Source organism: Diabrotica undecimpunctata, chromosome 1, assembly GCF_040954645.1.
Source record: "Diabrotica undecimpunctata isolate CICGRU chromosome 1, icDiaUnde3, whole genome shotgun sequence".
NCBI lineage: Eukaryota > Metazoa > Arthropoda > Insecta > Coleoptera > Chrysomelidae > Diabrotica > Diabrotica undecimpunctata.
Genome location: NC_092803.1, coordinates 179,669,453 through 179,692,843, shown reverse-complemented (window position 1 = coordinate 179,692,843; position 23,391 = coordinate 179,669,453). Strand labels below are relative to the sequence as shown.

Sequence of the window (23,391 nt, the reverse complement as noted above, 5' to 3'; positions counted from 1 at the left end):
GTCCAAGAGATCGAGCCGAAATTTTGAACTGATCAGTAATATGACATTTCTCTATTGGAATATATTCACTGTAACTGGATTAAGACTTTGCCTTACAGGCGGACGCCCCTCGTGGTACAGGGGGTGGCTATACAGGGATGAAGTTGTCATTTTTTTCGGAAAAATTAACGATCAATAATATGGCTAAAAATTTGCCCAGAGTAAGATCTTGGTATAACTAGACGAAATCCCAAAGGGCGGACGCGAGAGTGGATACATAAGGGGTGGCGGACAGGGGTGAGGTTGCAATTTTTTGGGGAAAAATTAACGATAAGTAATATGTCCGCCATTTTCATGGCTCATTATTTAGCCTCTAAAAACTTTAAATCCAAAAGGGCGGATAGCTGGGTTGGTACAGAGAGCCACAAAACGGGGTCAAATGTAGCACTTGCCTGCGCATTTTAGGTCTCGGTAACAATTTTCAAACTGATTTTATTATGATATTTTTATACCGATTGATTTGAAAATTTGTATGCTCACTTCTGTTACTATTCTGAGAAGCGTCAAGTAGAGTTTTCCTCAAAATTTTTTCAAAAAAATTTCCGTAAATGAAAATTTTCGTAATTTTTTGAGGTAAAATCTAATTTGTAGAATCCTTTCGATTTTCTGTAAGTTATACCATGATTTGTTTTCCAAAAATATTCAAACGATTTTTCCGATAAGAAAAAAAAATTTAGAAAAACTTTAAAAATTTCGTCATTTTTCTCACTCTCATTGATGTCATGACATTCATCATCTTCGTCACTTTCACTTTCAATAATATCACATTCATTATCTGCTTCATTTTCAATCACTACTTCTCGAACTGATTCTGGCATCTGAGGTCCACTAAATCCACTAAGTCTAGGGTTAACTGTTTTTAACATTATTAATAGGACTGGTTGTTCCTTTGTCGGCTTAGCGTGAACTGTAAAATGTTAAGCATTATCAACAAACAGGTCCTGATTGATGACACTACTATCGGATACCATTCCAACTGATGATGGTGGATCTCTATCCAAAAGTTCTGTCTTCATTCTTTTACGTGGATATATAAATGCGGAAGTAATATATTGTCTACTAGTACTCATTGTGCATACAATCTTCTGGTTTCGTTATCACATTTTGTTTTATTTTTTCTGGCGATTAATGGGCTTCAGGATTCCGTGTTGATTCCTAGACCTCCGATTACTTCTAGGTATTCATGAAATATGACGTGTATTTTTTTAGGGCTCTAGCCGCTGCTTCCTTTACTTCTTGCGCTTGGAACATCATGTCAATTAATTTAAACAATATCATCCTTGGGTTCTCATACCTTTCTCTAAGCATTGCCCCCGACTTCATAATTTTCATCTATTATATGCAAATATTGCAGCATTCTGTTGGTTTCTCCTTTTAATTGTTTTATGGGGTACTGCATTATTTCCGCGTTAGATAATTCATTATTTTCTGGAACTTATTTAATAAATAAATCATGGCGCGTTGTCCATGTCCCATATTTTCCATCAGGTATTGTTACTTATGCCAGCCTTAAAAAGTATTTGTGTATTTGAGAAGCAGTAGTTTTAAGTGTTTTAGATCAGTTGTAATGTAAAAGTTTAAATTTAAAGTTTAAAATGCATATTGATTTTTGTCGACAGGATAATCTCATTAAAAGATATCGAATTTTTACCGTCGAGTTGATCAAAATTTTATGTGTGAGTTTGAAGAGGTTTGGCTTTGAACTCTGTTCATTAGCTACAGATCCTGCAAATAAAATATTACTTACTTAAAAATAAAGGTTTGTAATATACCTATTTTTAGAGAGTGCGCACTTATACCTATCAATTGTAAAAAATGTTGGAAATTTAAAGTTGATTTCACGCTCGTAACTCACATTCGAAATCGACGGCCGCTTCAAGCGTTATTTTTGAGAGAACGGTTTGTTCTACGCAAAAGTGCTAACAAATATTTTTTTCAAAATTATCTCGACTACATTTTTTAATTGAAAATTTTTCTTCTGTCACGTACAAATTCTTGGTAAATCAGGTTTTCCGTTTTTCATCATCCGTGAGTGGGGTTTTAAGGGGAAGACAGAGGTAGGAGTAACAAACTTTTTTGCAACTTTTTTGGGTCCCAATTTTCGTCTATGACGACGGGAGAATACATTGAAATATTTAATATCGAAAATTAAAACTAAACTTTATAAATTCCAGTTTCGTATTCTGGTGATCCAAATAAAAATAATCCACATTTAGTATAGCAATATTTTATTTTAAACATATATTTGGATTATAGTACCTAAATTTTTATTGTGTTGTCTACAATAATCCCATTTGCAGCTTATCTTTTTTTTTGAGTGTTTAAAGTGTTTTATATTTATTTAACTTAAAGGATTTAATTAAACTTCTTTTATTATGACGGATACATTAACACTATTTACTTAAATTTTTACGAAACATATTTAAGACTATCATGTTCTATAAAATCGAAACATTGATAATATATATATACATATATATATATATATATATATATATATATATATATATATATATATATATATATATATATATATATATATATATATATATATATATGTATATACATACACTCATGAACACTCACAAAAATGTTTTGCATAATGTAATATTTTCAAAATTATCCACCAAATCTGACGAAAATTTATTTTTTTTAACAAAATTTATTTATTATATATATAAAATTGTATGTTTTGAAAAAACAATAAACAAAATTTAAACAATTTATTATTATTAATTATAATATGTATTATAAATATATTTTTTTTAATTTGTACAGATATAGGAACTAATACTTAATATGCCGTATTTCCACCTCTTGCATCAATGCAAGACTGAATGCGATGTCCCATGCTTCTTATAAGTGTATTAATGCAGTTCTGGTCCATGGTGCCCCATTCTTCAATCGCTGCTATTCTAAGGTCTTGTAGTGTCCTTGGGGGTGACTGCCGTGATTGAATGTTTCTTTTGAGCATATCCCATCCGTGCTCAATGGGATTAAGGTCAGGTGAGCAAGGTGGCCATTGTAATCTGACGATATCTTCTGTCTCTAAAAAATCTGCCACATGTCTCGTACGATGGGAAGGCGCATTGTCGTCCATAAAAATAAATTCTGGACCAACAGCTCCTCGCTACAAGCATACAACAGGCCTAAGAATGGTATCAATATAAATTTATCCCATCATGTTACCAACAATAAGAATTAAAGGAGTTTTATTATTTAGCATGATGCCGCCCCAAAACGTTATATAGCCACCTTGATATGGGACTCTTTGGAGAACTTGGTTAAGTCTAACCTGTCAATTTGGGTTCCTCCAAATAATCCTAATTCGGCGATTATCCGACAAAAGGCTAATTTTGGTTTCATCAGAAAATAAAACGTTTCCATATCTGTTGTCATGCCATTGTAAATGTTCATTGGCCCATTCCAGTCCAGTCCTTTTCTGCTCTAACGCAAGCTTTGGTACAAACAATGGTCTTCTTGTAAATAAACTCGCCGAATGTAACCTGTTTCTAATAGTCTGATCGCAAATTACAATATTATGAGCTTGCTGGAGCTCTCTTCTAATAGCCGGGGCAGTCATAGAGGGGTTTCTCCAGGCAGTTAACATTAAAAAGCGTTCTTGGGCATTGGTAGTAATTCTGAGTCTTCCGCTTTTTGGACTTGCACTTGCACCAATATTATACACAGTCTACAACAGTGACATCCACCGCCCACAGCATAAATCGAAGACCCTTCTACTTTACGCTAATTAAACTGCTCTCCTCACGTCAGAATCACACAGAGAGCGTGGACAATTGTCTGTATTCGAAAGAGCACAAAACTATCTAGATAGAAATATTAGGTGGTGCAATAAATGGAGAGTGACCATAAATCCCTCCAAAACACAACTAATTTTATTTAAAACTTCAAATTGTCGCAATGCCCGGAGCCGAATAACCCTATTAGGAGAGGACCTTATTCTCAGAAACTTGGTTTCCTATTTGGGAGTTCATTTTACCAGAACTCTCAACTGAAAAACCAACATTCAATATACCCTAGATAGGGTGAGAAGGAGGTTTAAACTCCTGGCAGTGTTAGCCAGTAAACTGGGCAAGACGTCGCCAAAAACATTATTGCATACCTACAAAACATTCATTAGAATACAATCTGCATTCATCCATCATCGAATACAAGGCATGCATCTATACTTCTCTTAAGACCTACGAAATCAATGCCATCATGGCAACTGAAAGAAAAATCCTTAGATACTGGATGAGGCGAAGCAGGATATATCCATCAGCACACATACATACACTGGCAAACATAACACCAATTAAGGACAGAATCCTATCCGTCATCAGGAGGTATGTCCTTAGAACCATTACAGACTCGAACAACCGAGCTAAACGAATACTAAAGACTTCTTGAAATCGCCGCGGGCAAATACTCACCAGGCTTCCTCAAAGAAAGTTCCGTTCCCTACAACTAAATTTCTTCACAACACTGAACATGAACCTGATAAGTATTTGGAAATTTTAGAATCATTGCACGCCAAAAAATGCTGTTCAAGAGCCATTCCATTGTATGGCTGGTAACCCCTGACGTATCTCCCCGACATGCTTGGCACAAATCACCCAGATTCCTCTTCCGCGCTTCTAACACATCGCAAACACGCCTTCTTCTGAACCCCAGCTCCTTAGTAGTCCACTACTTCTCCACACAAACATCATTCATTACGTTTGTTACACCACCACTACTCCACAAAAAAAGGAGTACCCCTTCCGTAAAGAAGCGTAAAGCTTAAACAAGGTTAAAACTCTGGAACTCTACCACTTTACTTTCTAATATCATGTTTTTCTTTTTGCCTCACCTTTATCTCCGTATCCACTATCACCGGTCGGTATTGACTATCTACACACTCACCCTTCATCACTTTCGAGTTGGTAACCGCTTTTAGCTGGCTTCTTCTACATAGCACAAAATTTATCTGACGTTCCGTTTCCCGCTGCTATAGGTAATATACTAGTCTTCATTATTAATAAACAACATATTAATCAGACACAAATTTTATACTACTGCAAATTCAATCACACCATTTTCTTATCATGTCTTATTCCCACCCATCAACCTCCATGAAGTCTTTCTACTCCCACTCTTTCTCTACCAATATGTCCATTTAAATCACCTCCAATAAAACACTTCTACAGTCAACAGGAATCTCAAGCATATCGTCAATAGTAAGTACTAAATTATGAAAATAATTAGTTTATTTTATATCCAACTAAAACATTTGTTTTATGTCAAACGTATAAAATGACAATTTATTAGCGTAAATAAAAAACTGTACTGAAAGAAAGAATTTTATAAAAACATATTATAAAAGTTGGTTTAAAGATGAAAACTTTAAATAAAGAATGTTTTATAATTGTAGTTCATCTCCAACGAATTGTTGGAAAAATCAAATTTCCTATAGCTTAAAAATTTTATCTCGTTATTTTTAATACATGGCTGCCATCCACTACATATTTTATTAAGTTGTGCACCCAATTCGGTCCTGTTTTCCTCAGAAAACATCCTTTTTTCCCTTGATGACAATTTTTCTTTGTATACGGTCCCCGGAGAACATGGCGGTCAACGAAATTGCTTGGATTGTTTGGAGACAAATATACAGTTGTACCTCGCGCCGTGAATTTTTTCAATTTACTTGAAGTGTGGCAATTATATAAAGAATAACGCCAGAAAATACTGCACAATCTCATTATTGAAGGTTAGGTATAAAACTGTTTGTTGGTTTTCACGAATAATATTCATATAATATAAAAAAACATTTAGTAAAATTTACTATAAAAGCAGATAAAAATTGTTATCAAAAATTAATGAAACAACAAATTTTTAAACTAATGAATTAAATTAAATTAAAATGGTATAGTAAACTACCCTTTTTAGTAGAAAACAGCACAATTTGAATTAAAAAAAAACATTTATTTTGACATTTCGACTTTCATTTTAAAAACGGTTTTTGAAGTGAAACCATTCCAAAGCATAGTTTTCTTTATATCTTCAAAGCCTAATGTATGTTTAAAATATTTAAAATAGTGTTTAAGCTAAACTACAGCCTTGCCTTACTCCCTTTATTATTTACCATATTTACTATAAACTTCTCGTAGAACTGGTGGTAAATCATCGTAGAATGGTTTTATTGCTTTTAAAAGTGTAATAATAATATATGAGCTTTCCAATACACAGCCCATTATACATAGAGGTATTGAATCATAAGCTTCAACAAATAATAGATGTGTTCATATGTCTAGCTTTTTTTTAGTTGGGATTTGAAATATAAATTTGAAGGTATATGACTAATACTGTACCACGTGTAATGGTAGTTAAAGCTATTGCTTACAAAAGCGCTACTGAAGAAGAAACCTTAAAAAGTTGTCGATTCTTGGGGATGCTTTTAATCTCCTTATTAGTGTCAATATGTCGGTCAGATAGCCAAGCGGGCTAGGCGGCCGATTTTCATTCGCTTCACTGTCGAATGGTTGAGTGGACGTGGGTTCGAGCCCTAGCTCGGTGTACAGAAAAAAAAAGGCTAACGCAGCAGTTTAAAATTCTAGATGAATCTGCGGCTTAGACTAGAATATGCTGGTGTCTGATTGGCCTATGGTAGAGCAGTACGGCAAGAGATAAGGCCTTGCGGCTCGGTGATACTCCTCCATAGATCCCTACCGGAAGGGCGTTGTGCCTAAATACCGGTATATATATATTAGTGTCAATATTACTTAATTCTTTAAACCAGTCGTGAATTTTTCTCCTGTGATTTATACCTCCCGAATTCTGATAGTGATGTCGGTAGGAGTTAGAAATAATTTCTATTTAAAATTTAATCTGATAGTTTATGAAAAGTTGCAAATCTGTAACTTTGATGGTAAATTGGCGAAATTTGTGGTAAAATATCCAGTATAGCTTTCTTCTTTGAAATACAGTGGAACTGGTTATAGCGTCATTGAAGGGTCCAGCAAAAAATCAGTCTATGTCAGAGTGACGTTGTAAAAGAGGTAGAAAAAAATTGAATTTTAATGAGACAAAATTGTATTAAAGCATTATTTATTATTACAGCTACATTTAGGATAAAAAAAAATAAGAAATAAAACATATCATATATATGAAACTTACATTTTTTATGACAAAGTTTTCTAATGCTGAAAAGAGTCAGTTATTTTCTTCTGCACAACCCTTTTCGCAAAATAAAGTTTTTCTGTAGTGTCCTTAGTACTCTGCGCTGCTTTTTTGGTAGTTGTGGATGAATCTGGAAACTGGTAAATCCTGGATAGGGTCTCAGCAGCTCTCATTACTTCTTGTAATGTAAAACAAGGAACGCCTTCTTCTTCGTCTTCTTCATTATCTTCATCAACATCCATTTCCACATTTGCACTTGTTCCACAATTTCTTTATCACTTAAAACTTGAAATGTTTCTACCTGATCGTCTACTGAAATGTAGGAGTCAAGGTCAGTTCCAAACTCTCTCTGGTTTACATTAAATTTTTGTATACACTCTGACAAAGCCATTTCGTCATCCTTGTCAACATCTTAAACATTGTAAGAAACTACAGTCAATTTAGCTTGACAAAAGCACTTACAGATTTTTACTGACGTAACCGCATTCCACGCATTATCTAAAAACTGAACTGCATCAAGGATGGTAATGTTCACGGGTTCCCCATTGTCTATACAAAAAATCATCCCTTTCATAAACTGTTTCCGATAGTGGCACTTTAGACTTCTTATGACGGATCATAGGATGCAAGACACTCATGCAGTTAACTGGTAAGGAAACTAGGTTGATATTCTTCTTCTTCTTGATGTGCCTGTCCGTTACCAATGTTGTCATCATGGCATTCTTTATCTTATCTGCAACAGCACAGAAAAGCTGCACAGATGTTGTATTAAACCAGATTCTGAGGTTCTTTAACCAAGATGTTCTTCTTCTTCCTGGACCTCGTTTTCCAAATCTTTTTCCTTGCAAGATGGCTTGAAGGAGAGCATATCTAGATTCATTTCGCATAATATGTCCGAAGAACTGTAACTTTCGAGATTTCATGGTCCTCTCGGTTCTTATTCATTCTTCTGAGGACCTCCTCATTTGTGACTCGGTCAGTCCACGGGATCTTAAGCATTCTCCGATATAGCTACATCTCAAATGCTTCCAGTTTTCTGTACATATCTTCATTTAAGGTCCACAATTCAACACCATAAAAAAGGACAGAGAAGACGTATCATCGCAGCATTTTACTTTTATATCAAAAGAGAGGTTGTGACTCTTGAAGAAGGCCCCCATCCGATTGAAGGTGAATCTAGCTTTTCCGATGCGTGCTCTAATCTCCTGGTTATTGGTTCATTCTTTATTTATTATGGTGTCGAGGTAGTTGTAGTGCTTCACTCTTTCTACAGGGAATTGGTTGACGTAAAGTTCACCTTCTGTTATTTTATTTCTTGCTAATTATCATAAGCTATGTCTTTTAAACAAAATTTAGCTTTAGGGGCGAGACTCAAAAACTATTCGAAAAAGGTAATGGCAATTTTATGAAATTAATAGAGACAATTGCAAAATTTGATAGTGTAATGGCTGACCATATCGGCAGGATTCAAAAAGATGGCAAAAAAATTGACACATTATTTGGGCGATAAAACCCAAAATGAAACAATCACGTTAGTAGAAGAAAAAATTAAAATTTTTTTAATTGAATCCTTAAAAATGTGCAAATATTTTTCAATTATCCTTGATTGCACACCTGATATTAGTCATCAAGAACAAATCATAATTGTTAGATTTGTTTTTATTGATGATTTTTCTAAAACTGAGGAGGTTTGAGAACATTTTTTTAGGATTCTGTTAAGTTAGCAACACTGCTGGGCAAGGTTTAACTGATTTCATATTAATAATTTTAAAAGAATCTGATATTAATATTGCAGATATGCGAGGCCAGGGTTATGACAATGGTGCCAATATAAAAGGCAAACACAACCGCCTACAAAAAAAATCTTAGATACTAATCCCAGAGCCTATTTTATCCATTGTGCGACACAAAGCCTTAATTTAGTCGTGAATGATGCAGCAAAAAGCTCGCTTGAAGTTACCAATTTTTTCACTATTATTCTGGAACTATATGTTTTTTTTTCGAAATCAACATATCAATGGAATATTCTTTTAAAAGAATTGCCTAGGATAACGATAAAACCGCTCTCTGATACCCGTTGGGAGAGTCAAATTGATGCCGTAAAAACTCTTAGGTATAAATTGGAAAAAGTTTATGATCGTCCTTTATAATAATACATCTACAGATAATGACACAAGGAATACTGCAAGTTCCCTGATTAATAAAATAAAATTATTATTTAAATTTATATGTTGCTTAGTTGTTTGGTACAATATTTTATTAAAAATAAATGTAGTTAGCAAATTTATGCAAAAATCGTTATGTTACCACAAACTGTACAAATGTTAATGGAATTAAAATAGTTTTAACAAACATGAGATCCGAAAATGGGTTTATAAATTTTGCTGAATTCATACAGTTCGAAGAAATTCATACAGTTCGACCAAGAAGAAAAAGAATATGAACATAAAGATGAGCTGATTCAATCTCCAGAATTACATTTTAAAGTAAATTTATATTTTCATATTCTTGATATTGCCATCTAAAAATTAGATGAGAGATTTCAAGATTTAGAAACTCATGTTGAATCTTTTCTAAAGTGTCTTTTCTAAAGAGGAAATAATGAAATATTGTACCAATTTAGCAACTAAACTAACTGACCCGGAAACAAAAAATTTCGATATAAATTCAATAGATCTTAACAATGAGGTTGATATAATTGGGGTGGAATAAGATGATTATACACTGGAGACCATATAGTTACAAACGAAAAAGAGGAAGGCCACAAATGAGATGGTCAGATGACTTGAAGAAACACGCAGGCCCGAAGTGGATACAAACTGCCTACAATAGAGAGACGTGGAAGAAGGAAGAGGAGGTCTATGTCCAAAATTGGACAGCAAGGGCTGTATAGATAGAAAACTAATGTGTCAGTCAAAGAAGAGGGGAAGCCTATCTCGTTGGTAACGAGTAAAAAGAATATTTCCTAATTTATTTGTTGCGCTTAGAATATTTTTAACTATGCCAGTCACTGTAGCTCATGGGGAGTGATCATTTTCAAAATTTAAATTAATAAAAAACTACCTAAGGTCTACCATGAGCCAATCCAAGCTTACAAATTTAGCTATAATAAGTATCGAGGAAGATAAGTTTTAATTTAGATGTGATTGACCTAGTTAGAGAATTTGTACTTAAAAAGGCAAGAAAAGTCGATTTTAGTATTTAGACGTGTATACCCACCTAGTGTTGTATTTCTATTTTCTTTATTTTACTTTATTTTTCGTAAAATAACTATGTAGATTTTTGTATTTTGGTTATACCAAAATATATTTATGTACATAATATGTTGTATAAGTTCATATTTATATTATAGGTATGTATCTATTCGTTGACTTAATAAATATATTTTTATGATTTAAATGTTCAAAATTGTGTTTTTATTAATTTTCCCTAATTTGCGATGTTTTCTTATACACGTTTTCCAAAACTGCTAATGCGGTGGCAAATTTGGTTTTTGCACCAGGGCAGCAAAACCTCTAGGCTCGGCCCTGTCCATAGTATTAACTATTAATGCCATTTTAGATGCATATCATATTAGGTATTCTTATTGCTTAGATATTCTTCCATACGAACCTGTTTTAAACTATCTTTTTATTAATTCCTTTTATCTGGAACAAATAGAGGAGTCAAACAGGATAGAAAGTTAAGAAGAAGAACAACTAACGAAATATTGGAAAAAACGATCCCAAGGAATAAAGAAGATGGGCCATGTAGGAAGACTGCATCAAGCAAGGGTGCTGAATACCTAATTAAGAAAAGAAATGGCAGAACCAAGAAAAAGGGAAAGTCCATACGACAATGGCTGACATCAATGGGTGAAGATGTATTGAATAGAAAGAAGATTTTCGCAATACAATGACTTTAAGAAAGAAAGAAAAATATAATAAGAAGGAAGATGTAAAGTAAATGATAAATATTTTAACCTATTCCATAGAGATCTGACACCACTTGTCCTAAATAAACACTTTTATTGATAACTAGTTGTTCGGATTAGATCTTAGACTGTCGTGTAGACATCGACTTTTCTTAGAATTACGAATGATTACGATAAACACATGGTCAAATGTCCATTTACAGAAGTTTATTGAAATTCCAACAATTTTGCATAGATCTACCCCACTGAAATAATATAGTTATATTGTAAACACAGTTTCTAAGGGCTTAGCTATAATTTAAAATTAATCTAACTAACAAACAGTCGTATTTACTACTCTCTGTTCCAGCTCTTTGTTATTAAATACGGTGTATATTTCACATCACAAGGAGAGAAACGAAATTACAAGGGCCACTTGGGTTGCGGTATTTCTAGCTGAGAGATTCATTCTATTGATGATTAGATGGAATTTGAACGTTAACGCCATCAATGAATAGTCATTAGACAATAATTAAATTCATTGCTAAGATAAGAGACATTGCTAAGGACGTTGAAAGAGCATCTTACAATTCCGCGAATATCTCCCGTTCAGTTTTTAATGAGTATAATTATTTACGTTTTAATCTTATGTTCTCCTATTAATTAAATTCTCTATATTTTAAACAGCGTTGACAAAAATATAAAGAGAAAGCAAGACGAAAAATAAGGAAATATATTTTATTTATCATAGATAGATTAAATTGGGCGTAAAAATATTTTTCTACACAAATATAACAATTTAAAAAAATATTTAAAGGTAAATAAGAAACGGTTTAGTTAAAATAAAAATAATAAATACGTAAAAAGAAATAAATGTTTAAATGTTGTTTTTTTATTTCTATATTCTACAAGGAGGTAAAAAGAAGCAGTAACCAAGGCGCAAGAAAACATAGTTACTACAAGAATAAAGAAAGGCATCTAAGAGCAGCGACCAAGGTGCAAGAAAACTGAATTATTACAAAAATTAAGAAGGGCGCCCAATAGGAGATAAGAAGGAAGAGCTAGATAGATAGCAGAACTATTTTAGAGAACTGGTTAATGAAAAACCGGATAGGAATGTTGAGGGGCAAGTAGAAATGGTCGTGAAAGTCAACGACCCGGTGGAAAAAATGATGACTCTCACCTTGGAAGAAGTAAGAGAAATTATATACAGCATGAAAAACAATAAAAGTGCAGAAAACAATAGTATTCCTGCATAAATAATCAAGCATGGGAGAGAAGCATTTATAATGAGGGATATGTAGCCTGCTGACCAAAATCTGGGAGCGAAAGGAAAAAGTATGAAGAAAGACAATAGTATGTCCCATTCATAAAAAGGGAGATAATGCAGTGTGCGAAATCTACAGAGGTATCAGTCTTCTGGATATAACATATAAGGTATCCAGAATCATAAGAAGCAGACTAGAAAGGCACTTAAACAGGTCGGTGAATACTAGGGAAGATTCAAAAAGGGCAGATCCACCATAGATCAAAATATTTTTGTTAAAAATGATTCAGAGCAGTACGTACGAACAACAGTTAAAGCTAAACCGCCTCTTTATAGATTTCAAACAAGCTTACGATTCTGTGATAATAAGGCGTCTGTACCATACCCTAAGAGAATTTGGAATTTCTGAAAAAATAAGCAGGATGAATTGGAAGAAAGCCTAATAGGAAAATTTAAAGTAAGAAGCTGATTAAAGCAAAAAGATCCGCTGTCAACAATGCTTTTTAATTTCTTGCTGGAAGCAATAATGAGACAGAGAGTGTAATATGAAAAAAGCTAAACAGTATAAACTAATTATTCTTTTTTCTCTTTATGAGAAAGAAAACATGGAAAGTGAAAAAGGTTATTAGGTATTATCTTTTTGAATTCAATAATCAAACTTATTGCGGCATTGACTTTAACCAGTTATACCTAGTGGGTACAAAATAATAACATCTTAAATGAGTTCTAGGCAGGATATAGAACCGGCTCTTCGACTATAGACGTTTTTAATGTTATGAGTACAGTAAAAATCCAACATACACGGGGAGTAACAAATGTTTATACATTTTTTGTGGACTTTGTGTGCTGCTTTGATACAGTTGATCGGCGGACCCATTTTTACAAGTAATGTCACTGGGGATTATCCACTAAAGTGCACACTTTGTTAAACAGTATGTTCGCGAATACAAAATCGGCAGTCTGATCAAAGGAAGGTCTATCTGAATGATTTGACTATAATGTAGGAGTAAGAAAGGGATGTCTTTTAAGTCCATCACTGTTTGCACTTTTCTTGAATGACCTACATGAAGTATTGGGAGGCAGTTTAGAGATAAATGGTTTGATTATACGACTTTTATTATATGCAGATGATTTGGTTTTGATTGCAATCAATCCAAAGGTGCTACAGCGAATTATTAATGAACTGGAAAAATACTGGAGGATGTGGAATCTAAAAATAAATTTAGATAAATTTAAAATTCTTGTATTCAGAAGAGGAGATGGTGTGATCAGGTAATCTTGGAAACTGAATGATCGGGTATTAGAGGTAGTGAATAACTATAATTATTTGGAAATGATAGTAATACGCAAGTTGTCGTTTAAAGCTCATCTAAAAAAGCGCAAGAGTTTGGCAAAAGTGGCGATTCGCACGGACTGGAGCAGTTTAGTGTCTAAGTCTAATATACCATTTTTGGCTAAAGTAACAGTGTATGAGTCGATCGTAAGATCAATTTTGACTTATAGGACTCAGGTATGTGAAGTTTTTGAGTACGATGAGGTGGAAATAATCAGAAGATTTTATATAAAAAAAATGTTTTCTCGTCCAAGGTATTGTCCTATCTTTATGTTAGATTTAGACACAGGTATTGCTAGAGTCAGTCTATATACGATGAATTTACATAAAAAAATATGTAAAAAAAATACTAGGAGATTCGAATGATAGGTTGCCAAAATTTCTTTAAGAAAAAAGGATGAGAGCAAGATGTGGCTGGTGGAAAGATTGGATGAGCATGGGAGAAAATTTTGGTATTGATGTAAGGTGTGAATGGGAATAAAGAGATAGCTGGTCTAGTATGATTAAGAGTATGATAGAAAAAAAAAGAGGGGATAGAGATAGGGAAGGAAGGAGTAAACATGCATTATCTACTGGAAATGAAAAAATTTGGGGACATTCGATGGCTGTTTAAATTAAGATGTGGAGTTCTATATTTGAATAATCGACCTTGAAGAAATGATGAAAGAAGGATTTGCTCAATGTGTAACATGAAGAAAAGGGAAGATGTGATACATTTTTTGGGAAAATGTTCGGTGTTGAGATAGATTAAGTTAAAGTAGTTAGGTAGAAATGAACTTAGTAGAGTGGAAGCAGTTACTATAAGACAGGGACGGGCTGAGTTAGCAGATTATTGTAGGGAAGCATTGTTGTATAGGTATGAGTTAGTGAGCCTATTTAATTACTAAATCGATTGGCATGGTGCTAGTTTAATAGGATAAAAATATTAAAATTAGCAATAATAATTTGTTTGCGTAAAGCTATTATCTTTTTATCTGTCTTGTCTATCTTGTTATTATTAGTATTATACAAACAGCGTTCACTCCCTCTAAGGAAAAAATTCACTCATGCCAACTGCAAGCTATAGCTTACTGTTATACATTGTTATTATTCTTTAGTCTGGTGCGAAGTCTTAGTAGGATATACACATTTAGTGTATTACTATAACATTTATATGAATATTTATTTAATTTATTATTTATTATTTTTTTTTTTACTTTTTTAGATAGAATAAGCCTTAGCATAATTTTTTGTATATAAGAAAATAGTATTTGTTTGCCAACCCTCCTGATGGCGTGTGCCAGGGAGAACAAATGTCGCTACAGGAGAATATTGTATTGTATTTTTTTAATGAGAAATAAAAAGGCATTATTGGTTGATTGATTAGTTGATTGACTAATTATTATTAAGCAAAAAACAAAGTATATGGAAATGGGACAAACCACATATGAAGACACACAACTTAAGAATACTGCAAACAACAAGAGTAAAGAGTATGCTTCAAAAAAGTGACGGAGTTTGACAATTTAGGAATAACCCTATTAATCCATTTCTATCATCATCTACATCATCCTAATATATCAATACATTTCACGTAATTATCCTGTGAAGAGACACAATCGATTTACAAGCTATTTAAATCTCTAATAATAATTGTAGACTATTTACAGTGACTAATGGGCAAAATTTTATAGGAAATAGTGGGAAATCAGATATTAATATCCAATCTATTACTGTTTCTAGGCACGAATTAATGCACTCGGGATAGTTTTTAAAATAGTCATAAAATAACACTTTTCATCAACTAATTTTTTAATTTTATAGCAAAATATAGAATATAATTATACATTATTATACAACTTTTTTATGCAGGTGCTAGTTGTATGATGATTTATTTTCAAAGTTAAAAAAAAGTATTATAACCTCAGTTTAAGGTGTTGCATGTTTGCATGTTTTAATATTTTTCTAAAAATAGTTTAAATTATACTTATATATGATATCTTCCAGGTAACAATAAACATGATGGCAGTAATATAGTTTCAAATAATGCTTTTAAATCGTGACATAACTGTAATGTTTCATTGCAATTAGTTATGGTTTTAAAATTAACAGATTATATTCTACAACGTTAATAATAAATATTTATATATACTAGGGCGGTCTGATAAGCACTTGGCTACAACAGAAAAACAAAAATTTTAGAAAAGTGACGATTTATTTCTCAATATATACACTTTTTAGCTCGAGACACTTAACCCAGCGATGCACCAACTTCATTAAACTATCTGAAAAAATGTTTTCTCGAGGTATACACGGCAAAGAGCTCCTCAATCTACTTAGTTTTTGCTTGACGAGTAATTTTTTCAAGTTGGCAAACAAAAAAAAAAGTCATACAGGAGCAAATCTGAAGAATACGGTGGATGGGGAACAGTTTGTAGCCCAATACGACCAATTTGCCCATGGCGATGGCGGACATGTGAGATCCTGCGTCGTGATTGCTCTGAAGTGGTTTCACGATTGCGCTTGTTTTCCAGGGTGAGCAAACGACCTAGGGCGCCGATAACTTTCTCGTGCTCAAAATATTATGCAGAATATGATCCACGTAAAATAAAAAATAAGTAAGTAAAAATATGATCCACGATAAAAATTGGCAGAGGGGTGCGACAGGGAGATACCTTGTCACCAAAACTATTTATAACAGTTATGGAGTACGCATTTAAACGGCTAGAGTGGGAATCAAAGGGTATTAGCATCGATGGAAAGATATTCAATCATCTCAGATATGCCGATGATATTGTTCTCATAACAGACAACTTAGGAGAAGCCAGAGTTATGCTACAACAACTACAGCAAGTAACCCAGAAAGTCGGTTTAAAAATAAACTATGGAAAAACAAAAATGATGACCAATCTCGTCCCCAATGAGCTAATAGAAATCGAAAAGTCGCCCATAGAACTTGTGGAAAAATATGTGTATTTGGGTCACGAAATAAGGTTAACGCGAGATAAGCAAACATGCGAGCTACTCAGAAGAATAAGTCTGGGTTGGGCTGCATTCGGAAAAATGAGAGACGTATTTAAAACAAATATACCGATCCATTTAAAAAGAAAAGCTTTTAACCAGTGCCTTCTACCAGTCCTCACATACGGAGCAGAAACCTTAACTCTCACAAAAACATCAGCCGAAAAATTGAGAAGGACACAACGAAAGATGGAGAGATCAATGCTTGGAATAAGCTTAAGAAATAGAATAAGAAACGAGGAAGTTCGTAGACAAACCGGAGTGGAAGACATTATCGAACATATTACAAGGCAAAAATGGAGATGGGCAGGACATGTTGCAAGAATGAAAGACGACAGTTGGACAAAAAAATTGCTTGAGTAGAGACCACGGGCTGACAAGCGAAGCCGAGGAAGACCCCCAACGCGATGGACCGACGACCTCAAAAGAATCGTGACCAATTGGATAGCAGAGGCGCAGAACAGAAGCAGATGGAAAAATCTAGAGAAGGCCTAAGTTCAACAATGGACAACTCAGGACTGATTGATGATGATGATCCACGTGATCTATTGTGATACCTGTCTCTGGTATCTTGGATCGTGGATTTCTGTCACGTTATCCTCCGCGGCAGGAATATACAAAATACATAGTATCATTCGACACATGGCAGATTAAGACCACAGTGCCGTTTGACGGTTTTCGTATTTCTGGAGAACAAGATACTGGTATGTAACGAGTGGGAGGAGTAGGCAGATTGACGCCGAACTCGCTTCAAAATGGGTGCCAAAACGTCGAGATTTAAATTCTTAACGCGGTTCTTACCGAGGACGTAGTAATTTTCATATATATACATACATATATATATATATATATATATATATATATATATATATATATATATATGAAAATTACTACGTCCTCGGTAAGAACCGCATCGATTATCATTGCGCCGAGCTTTCGACATCCTCTCTGATGTCTTCTTCAGGACTTCCGAGGTCTCAGTCTCCCGAGCCCTCAGACACTACTACTCTGATCACGAATCAATGCATTACTGTTAATAAACATAATGTATATAGAAGCTTAGTAAATTTTCCATATGACAGACTAAACATTTTGTTATAAAGAACATCTGTTTAAATATGACAAATAGTCTTTTATTAAGGCCCTAGATAAAAGTTGTCTAATGTAAATAAATCGAAACATCCTATATTTAGGTATAGAGAATCCTTATAAAAGAATAGCTTATTATTTACGGACAATTTAGCAATGCCATAAATATAGGATGTTCTATAAGAAAAAATATATTTTTGATATACCACTCTTCTTTTGGAGCACAATTTACAATGTTTTAAATTATAGTGTTAATTGTCCTGTATAGTTCTATAAAGAAAAAAGGTTTAGATATTAAGTCGATAATTATTAACTCTCAGTTTGCATTGCATGTAACCTTTTAAAATTGTTATTTTTTAGCTGAAATTTTAGTTGTAATTGCTTATTGTTTGTTTGTGCTTCAAAAAAACTAACTGGTGGCGGTTATTTAGCTCCTCCTTGGTAGATGTGCGACGGCAGCGGCAAAGGCGGCGTCCCTCGAGGACAGCTGCGACTGTAAGTACCGATGAGACAGTCCACAGGGGTTCCCCCGCATCATCATCGCCACATCAGACTTGATCAGCAACCGCTGGTCCCTGTTCCCATCCCTTTTGAAACTCTCCAAAGCGACTCCGTTGATACTCTTACTACTACTACAACTGCCTCGCAACGGACAGGTAAGAATATAGTTTTTTTGCTTTAGTTTTAATAATTAGGATTACGGGAAGAAGTGAATCAATTTTACCACCAAATTTCTATTGATTATTATATCTTATTGTATGGGTTCTATATACAGTATGGCTACTAAATTATAAGATTAAGAACGTCTAAAAATTTTCACTAAACATCATATCATATCATATAATATAATAATAATAGTTTAAAACTAAATGTTAGCTTTACGCAGAGCACCTTCTCAGTGCCCTTATTACATTGGATGCACAGTTATTCTTCTGGTGAGTTTGTGGACATATATGAAAAGTTACTGCAGAAAAACAAGTGACTGCAGCTTTTTGTGCTAGAGAACGGGGTACTGTTCTTGTTGTTTTTTATTACTGAGTCATAACTTTGCATAACATTTGTACCAGCTCGATGATAAAAATTCGATATCTTTTGATTCAAGTGACCTATCGACAAAAATTAAGATGCGTTTTAAAGGTAAAAAGTTTGGCTTTTGTATGCACTTTTTGCATTTTGTTGCAAATAAACTCAGATTTTATACATGAGTTACATAAATAAATACTGCGCGATTTTTGCCATTTTTTATGATTCTTACGAGATCAATACAATTTGTCCCTTTCCTTGACTGGCTACCCTATTATTTCGATATCCAGAGTCTAACCTTTAAAACCTATAGCATGAAATTTTAGTTTTTAGTTTTGGCAACAAATGTGAGTTATTTGAAATATGCTTATAAAATGCTGGATTTAAACTTTCACACAACAAACGATCTAAAGCATTTAACACTTTTTTTTTCAATTATACCAGTACGTTTTTTGAAAGAACAGAACTTCTGCAATAAACTACATCTAAAACCATTTTCTTAAACGCATTTCCCGTGACGTGTGATCATTTGTAATGTAAAACATTAAATTCTTCGTTTTTTATTCATCTTTTAAATGCCTCATATTTGTTACCACAACTCAAAATTAAAATTTCATGTCATAGGTTTTAAAGGTTAATCTCTAATAATACATTTTTTTTACAACTGGCCAATGAAAGTTATCAATTTTATTGATCTCACAAAAATAGTAAAAAATGGCAATAATCGCGCCACGTTAATTTATTTAACACCTTTATAAAAACTGAGTTTATTCTCGACAAAATAAAAAACTGCTTATAAAAGCTGCAGTCATTGCCCTTAAAATGCATCTTGATTTTTGTCGATAAAACATTTGGATCAAAAGATATCAAATTTTTATCGTTGAGCTGATACAAATTTTATTGAACATTGATTTCGCGTGCGTAACTGAATAAGAGAATGGTTTATTCTACGGCGCGAATGGCCCGTAAGAGAATGGATTATTCTACACAAAAATGCTTATAAACATTTTTGTTTAAAATTATCTCAGCTACATTTTTTTTAAACATTTTTTTCTACGGTGAACAGATTCTTGGTAAATTGATTTTTTTGCGTTTTTACAGCGCTGCGAGGGATGGTTTTAGGGGGAAGCCCGGGAGTAAAAGTGGTAAACTTTTTGCATCTTTATTGGAGTCTTAAAAACATTTCTTGCAAAATTCAGCTTGTTCGTATGATTTTTAGGTGTCAACTCTCTGAAAACGAAAGACGGATGTTTATTTTAAACGAAATATTAAATACCTTATTGTTCACCAATACACAATTGGCAACAAGTAAAAAATCCGTAATAACCGTATAAATAAAAACAACATATTTCGAAATACCTGTCCTAATTGACCTGTCAGTTTACAAAATGTCCATCAATATGACGCAAACGCTAGAAGAGTCATTGCAATGCTTTGTACCCTCCAAATAAAATTTGGCAGGACCCTGGTCTACCTGGTCTTTCGGCTATACGACTGTTAACGCCTCCACTGCCCCTACGAGTCCGACACCAAAATGAAGGTGCCACGCCACGTACGCCAGGCACGTTTCGTGGGGCTTCACCTTCTCCGTAGTACCTGTGTTGCGATTACCTCACCTACCCGTTATCTCCTCTCACAGGCGGATAGGTGACGCAGGCAGAGGAATTTCCACCTCGCACGTAGACAGGTTGTCGCCGAGGATCTCTCCTCTACCACTCTTGGATCTCCCGGTGGTTACGTGCCGGAGCACCCACACCACGCCTGACACAAGGTCAGGAGAGGTATGTACGGGCCCAGCTCGTTCAACCCCACCAGGCTCTTTTGGAATGAGAGTAGAGTGGTCCCACGAGAGTCTCGTCTCGGATACTAGGAGTGTAGACCGGTTAACGTGTCGCCGAAGCGACCGTGTGCGTTTCTACAAACCCGACACCTCAAGCGGCGGCTCACCTCTCGATTCCTACCCATAAGTCGCCTCTTACGACAGGCAGGGCCTTCTCGCCTCGGCCGTATTCTTATCTCCGCCAGCCGAACGAAGAAGAGTCACAACGATATTGTAGGACTAAGCCTATGATAGACTGCTCAGAAGGTATTTTGAGCAGATGTGAGCGTAAGGTTTACACTGTTCCAGCGATGAGAAGATATTTAGGGGGTTTGGCCTATTAGAATTAGGCCTATTAGACTAAGCTTATGATACACTGGTCAGAAGGTATTTAAGCAGATGTGTGCATAAGGCTTACACTGTATAAAGATAATAGGAATAAATCGACTAACGTTAGCCTGAAATTTTAATTGGATATTGCAGTATCGGTATTATGTGCAGTTCTATTACTCAAGACTCCCACATAAAGAGCATTTGGCTGATAGTTGTGAATCTATCGAGCATTTAATTCCTTAGGTGCGCAAAGCGGTGGTCTGGGGCATCACTTCACGGCGCTCTATCTTGGAGCGAGCTGAAGTGATTCCTGTTTATAACTGGAATCAATACACCTCGCTCCAATGAATTGTTATACAAGAACTTATTTCTTAGTTGTGAACATGTCTCACAATCTGGGTTTAATTAAATTGCTTGCTGGCTTACACTGTTCCAGCGATCAGCAGATATTTAGGCTCGGCGATCAGCAGATATTTAGGGTGTTAGGCATATTAGAATTTGATTTCGGGTTAACGGTCAAAACGACTTGTAATTAAATCTGGTTGTAATATTATTGACTTCAATATTTCATAATAAAAACTCAAACGAAAAGTAACTTAAACATAATATGCATTAAATGTTTACTTTTTATTTTTAATGAGCGTAGTTACTTGGTAGTATTTGTGAAATTAATATAAAATTATATTCTGTAAGAATAAAACTGAGGTCATACTTATAGACCTTTAATGTATGTTCTTTATTTGGCACAGTTCCTTTTTATAGTCTATGTATATTTTATATCTTAATTGTATACCCATTTTCTAACATCTTAATAAAAATAATCAAACCAAAATATAAACATTTCAAACATGACGAAAATTGTGCGAGACAGAGAGGACTTCTGGACGAATAGAACTAGCCTTCCAAGCGAGTTCCCAAACCAAAGGGTAGCCCTTTGAACTTTATGTATATTAATTATCGTTAGGGCGATTTAGCCCCATTAATCAAGAGGTTAGAGTCGCCTCAGGGAATCGAAGAACCCAGGTGCATTTTCGTTATCTGGCCAGTCTCGCCAAAGTTACCCATTTATATTTTGTCTGACCCTGGTCGTGAGGATTATAACTGTAAACCATAAATTTTGTGGTTATTGAAAAGAGCAAAATTATATGTGTTTTCTAAACATTAACATAATTTTTATCATTCAAGTACTATATTCAAGTAAAAATATGATCATATTTTTGAGAAATTTTAACTTTTATTTTGAGAAATGTTCAAATGCAGTGACAAAAATTTCTCGGAACAGTAATGTGTAAGTTAACGAAACAGTGGCGTTCCAAAAAATAGTTTTGATTTACAACAGATCAAATTGTTGATCGCTACAGCTGTTTCCTAAAAAAATTGATACGACTCTTAGTAAGATTTGATTATTTTAAGCAGTGTATTTGATTGGTCTGACATTAAATTATATTTATTATGGTAGACAAATAATAGAATAAACAAACAACAAATACGTTAATTCATAAATTGTAATAATTATGGAGGTAATTGATGGATTCGACCGTTACTTGATGGAAATTCATTTTATGTAACAATAAAAGACTGAAAACTTTGTTTTCAAACTTCCACAAAATTTATTTTAAATTCTTATCACTACAGCTGTTTCGGCTGATTGCCTTTCTCAAGTGAGAAAGGCAATCAGCCGAAACAGCTGTAGTGATAAGAATTTAAAATAAATTTTGTGGAAGTTTGAAAACAAAGTTTTCAGTGTTTTATTGTTACAATTATGGAGGTCTAAATTTTGATATTATTTTGAATTCCTGCATTTTATGAAGAGTATGCAAATGATAGTTTTTACATATAATAGGGTTGTTGTTATTATTTTTATTAATATTAAGGCATAAAACAAACGACTTCAACAATATATTAATGCAAGAATTGTAACCAAATTAAAAGCTAACTACCAGAGTTCTCAGAGCACTATCAGAGGCAGCAAAACATTTTAACATAAACAGAATCACAGTTTTTCTATTAATAATAAAAACTGGAGGGAACAAGAAACTCTCGAAAGAAAGCGAGGGTATGGAAGACCAAAACTATACTAAATTTAGGCATGTAAAAATAAAATTAATATTTTTTTTTCCATAGCTAATGTTAAAGTGTTGCTATAACAACTGCTTTGAGTAGATAAAGTATCACTTTAACCGCAAGGGTAGATACAGTGACACTTTAACAGCAAGAGTAGATAAAATGTTTTAACTTTTTTTTATTCAATAAAATTTACAAATTCAAACACATTAAGGATTAAAAACAACTGAAATTTTACAATTAACATTACTAGAAATATCTATTTTTGGAGCATCACAACTTGTACTCGTTTGCTTAAACACTTGATTCGAGGTGCTGGATTGATTTTCTGGTCCGCCAAGTATATACTTGGATACAGCAATCTTATTGCTTCT

At 33.9% G+C, this 23,391-nt stretch overlaps 2 protein-coding genes across 3 annotated transcripts in view; both read left to right on the top strand.

Annotated features, from left to right (window-relative positions):
- Glut1 (Glucose transporter 1) overlaps window positions 1-23,391 on the top strand; it is a 481,871-nt gene that overhangs the window by 58,633 nt on the left and 399,847 nt on the right. The gene's annotated exons all lie outside the window — the stretch shown is intronic.
- LOC140432636 (uncharacterized) overlaps window positions 18,228-23,391 on the top strand; it is a 76,856-nt gene continuing 71,692 nt past the window's right edge. The window contains exon 1 of the mRNA XM_072520668.1: window positions 18,228-18,434. Within this exon, the coding sequence (XP_072376769.1) occupies window positions 18,284-18,434 (151 nt within the window). The 5' untranslated portion in view covers window positions 18,228-18,283. The remainder of the gene's footprint in view (window positions 18,435-23,391) is intronic.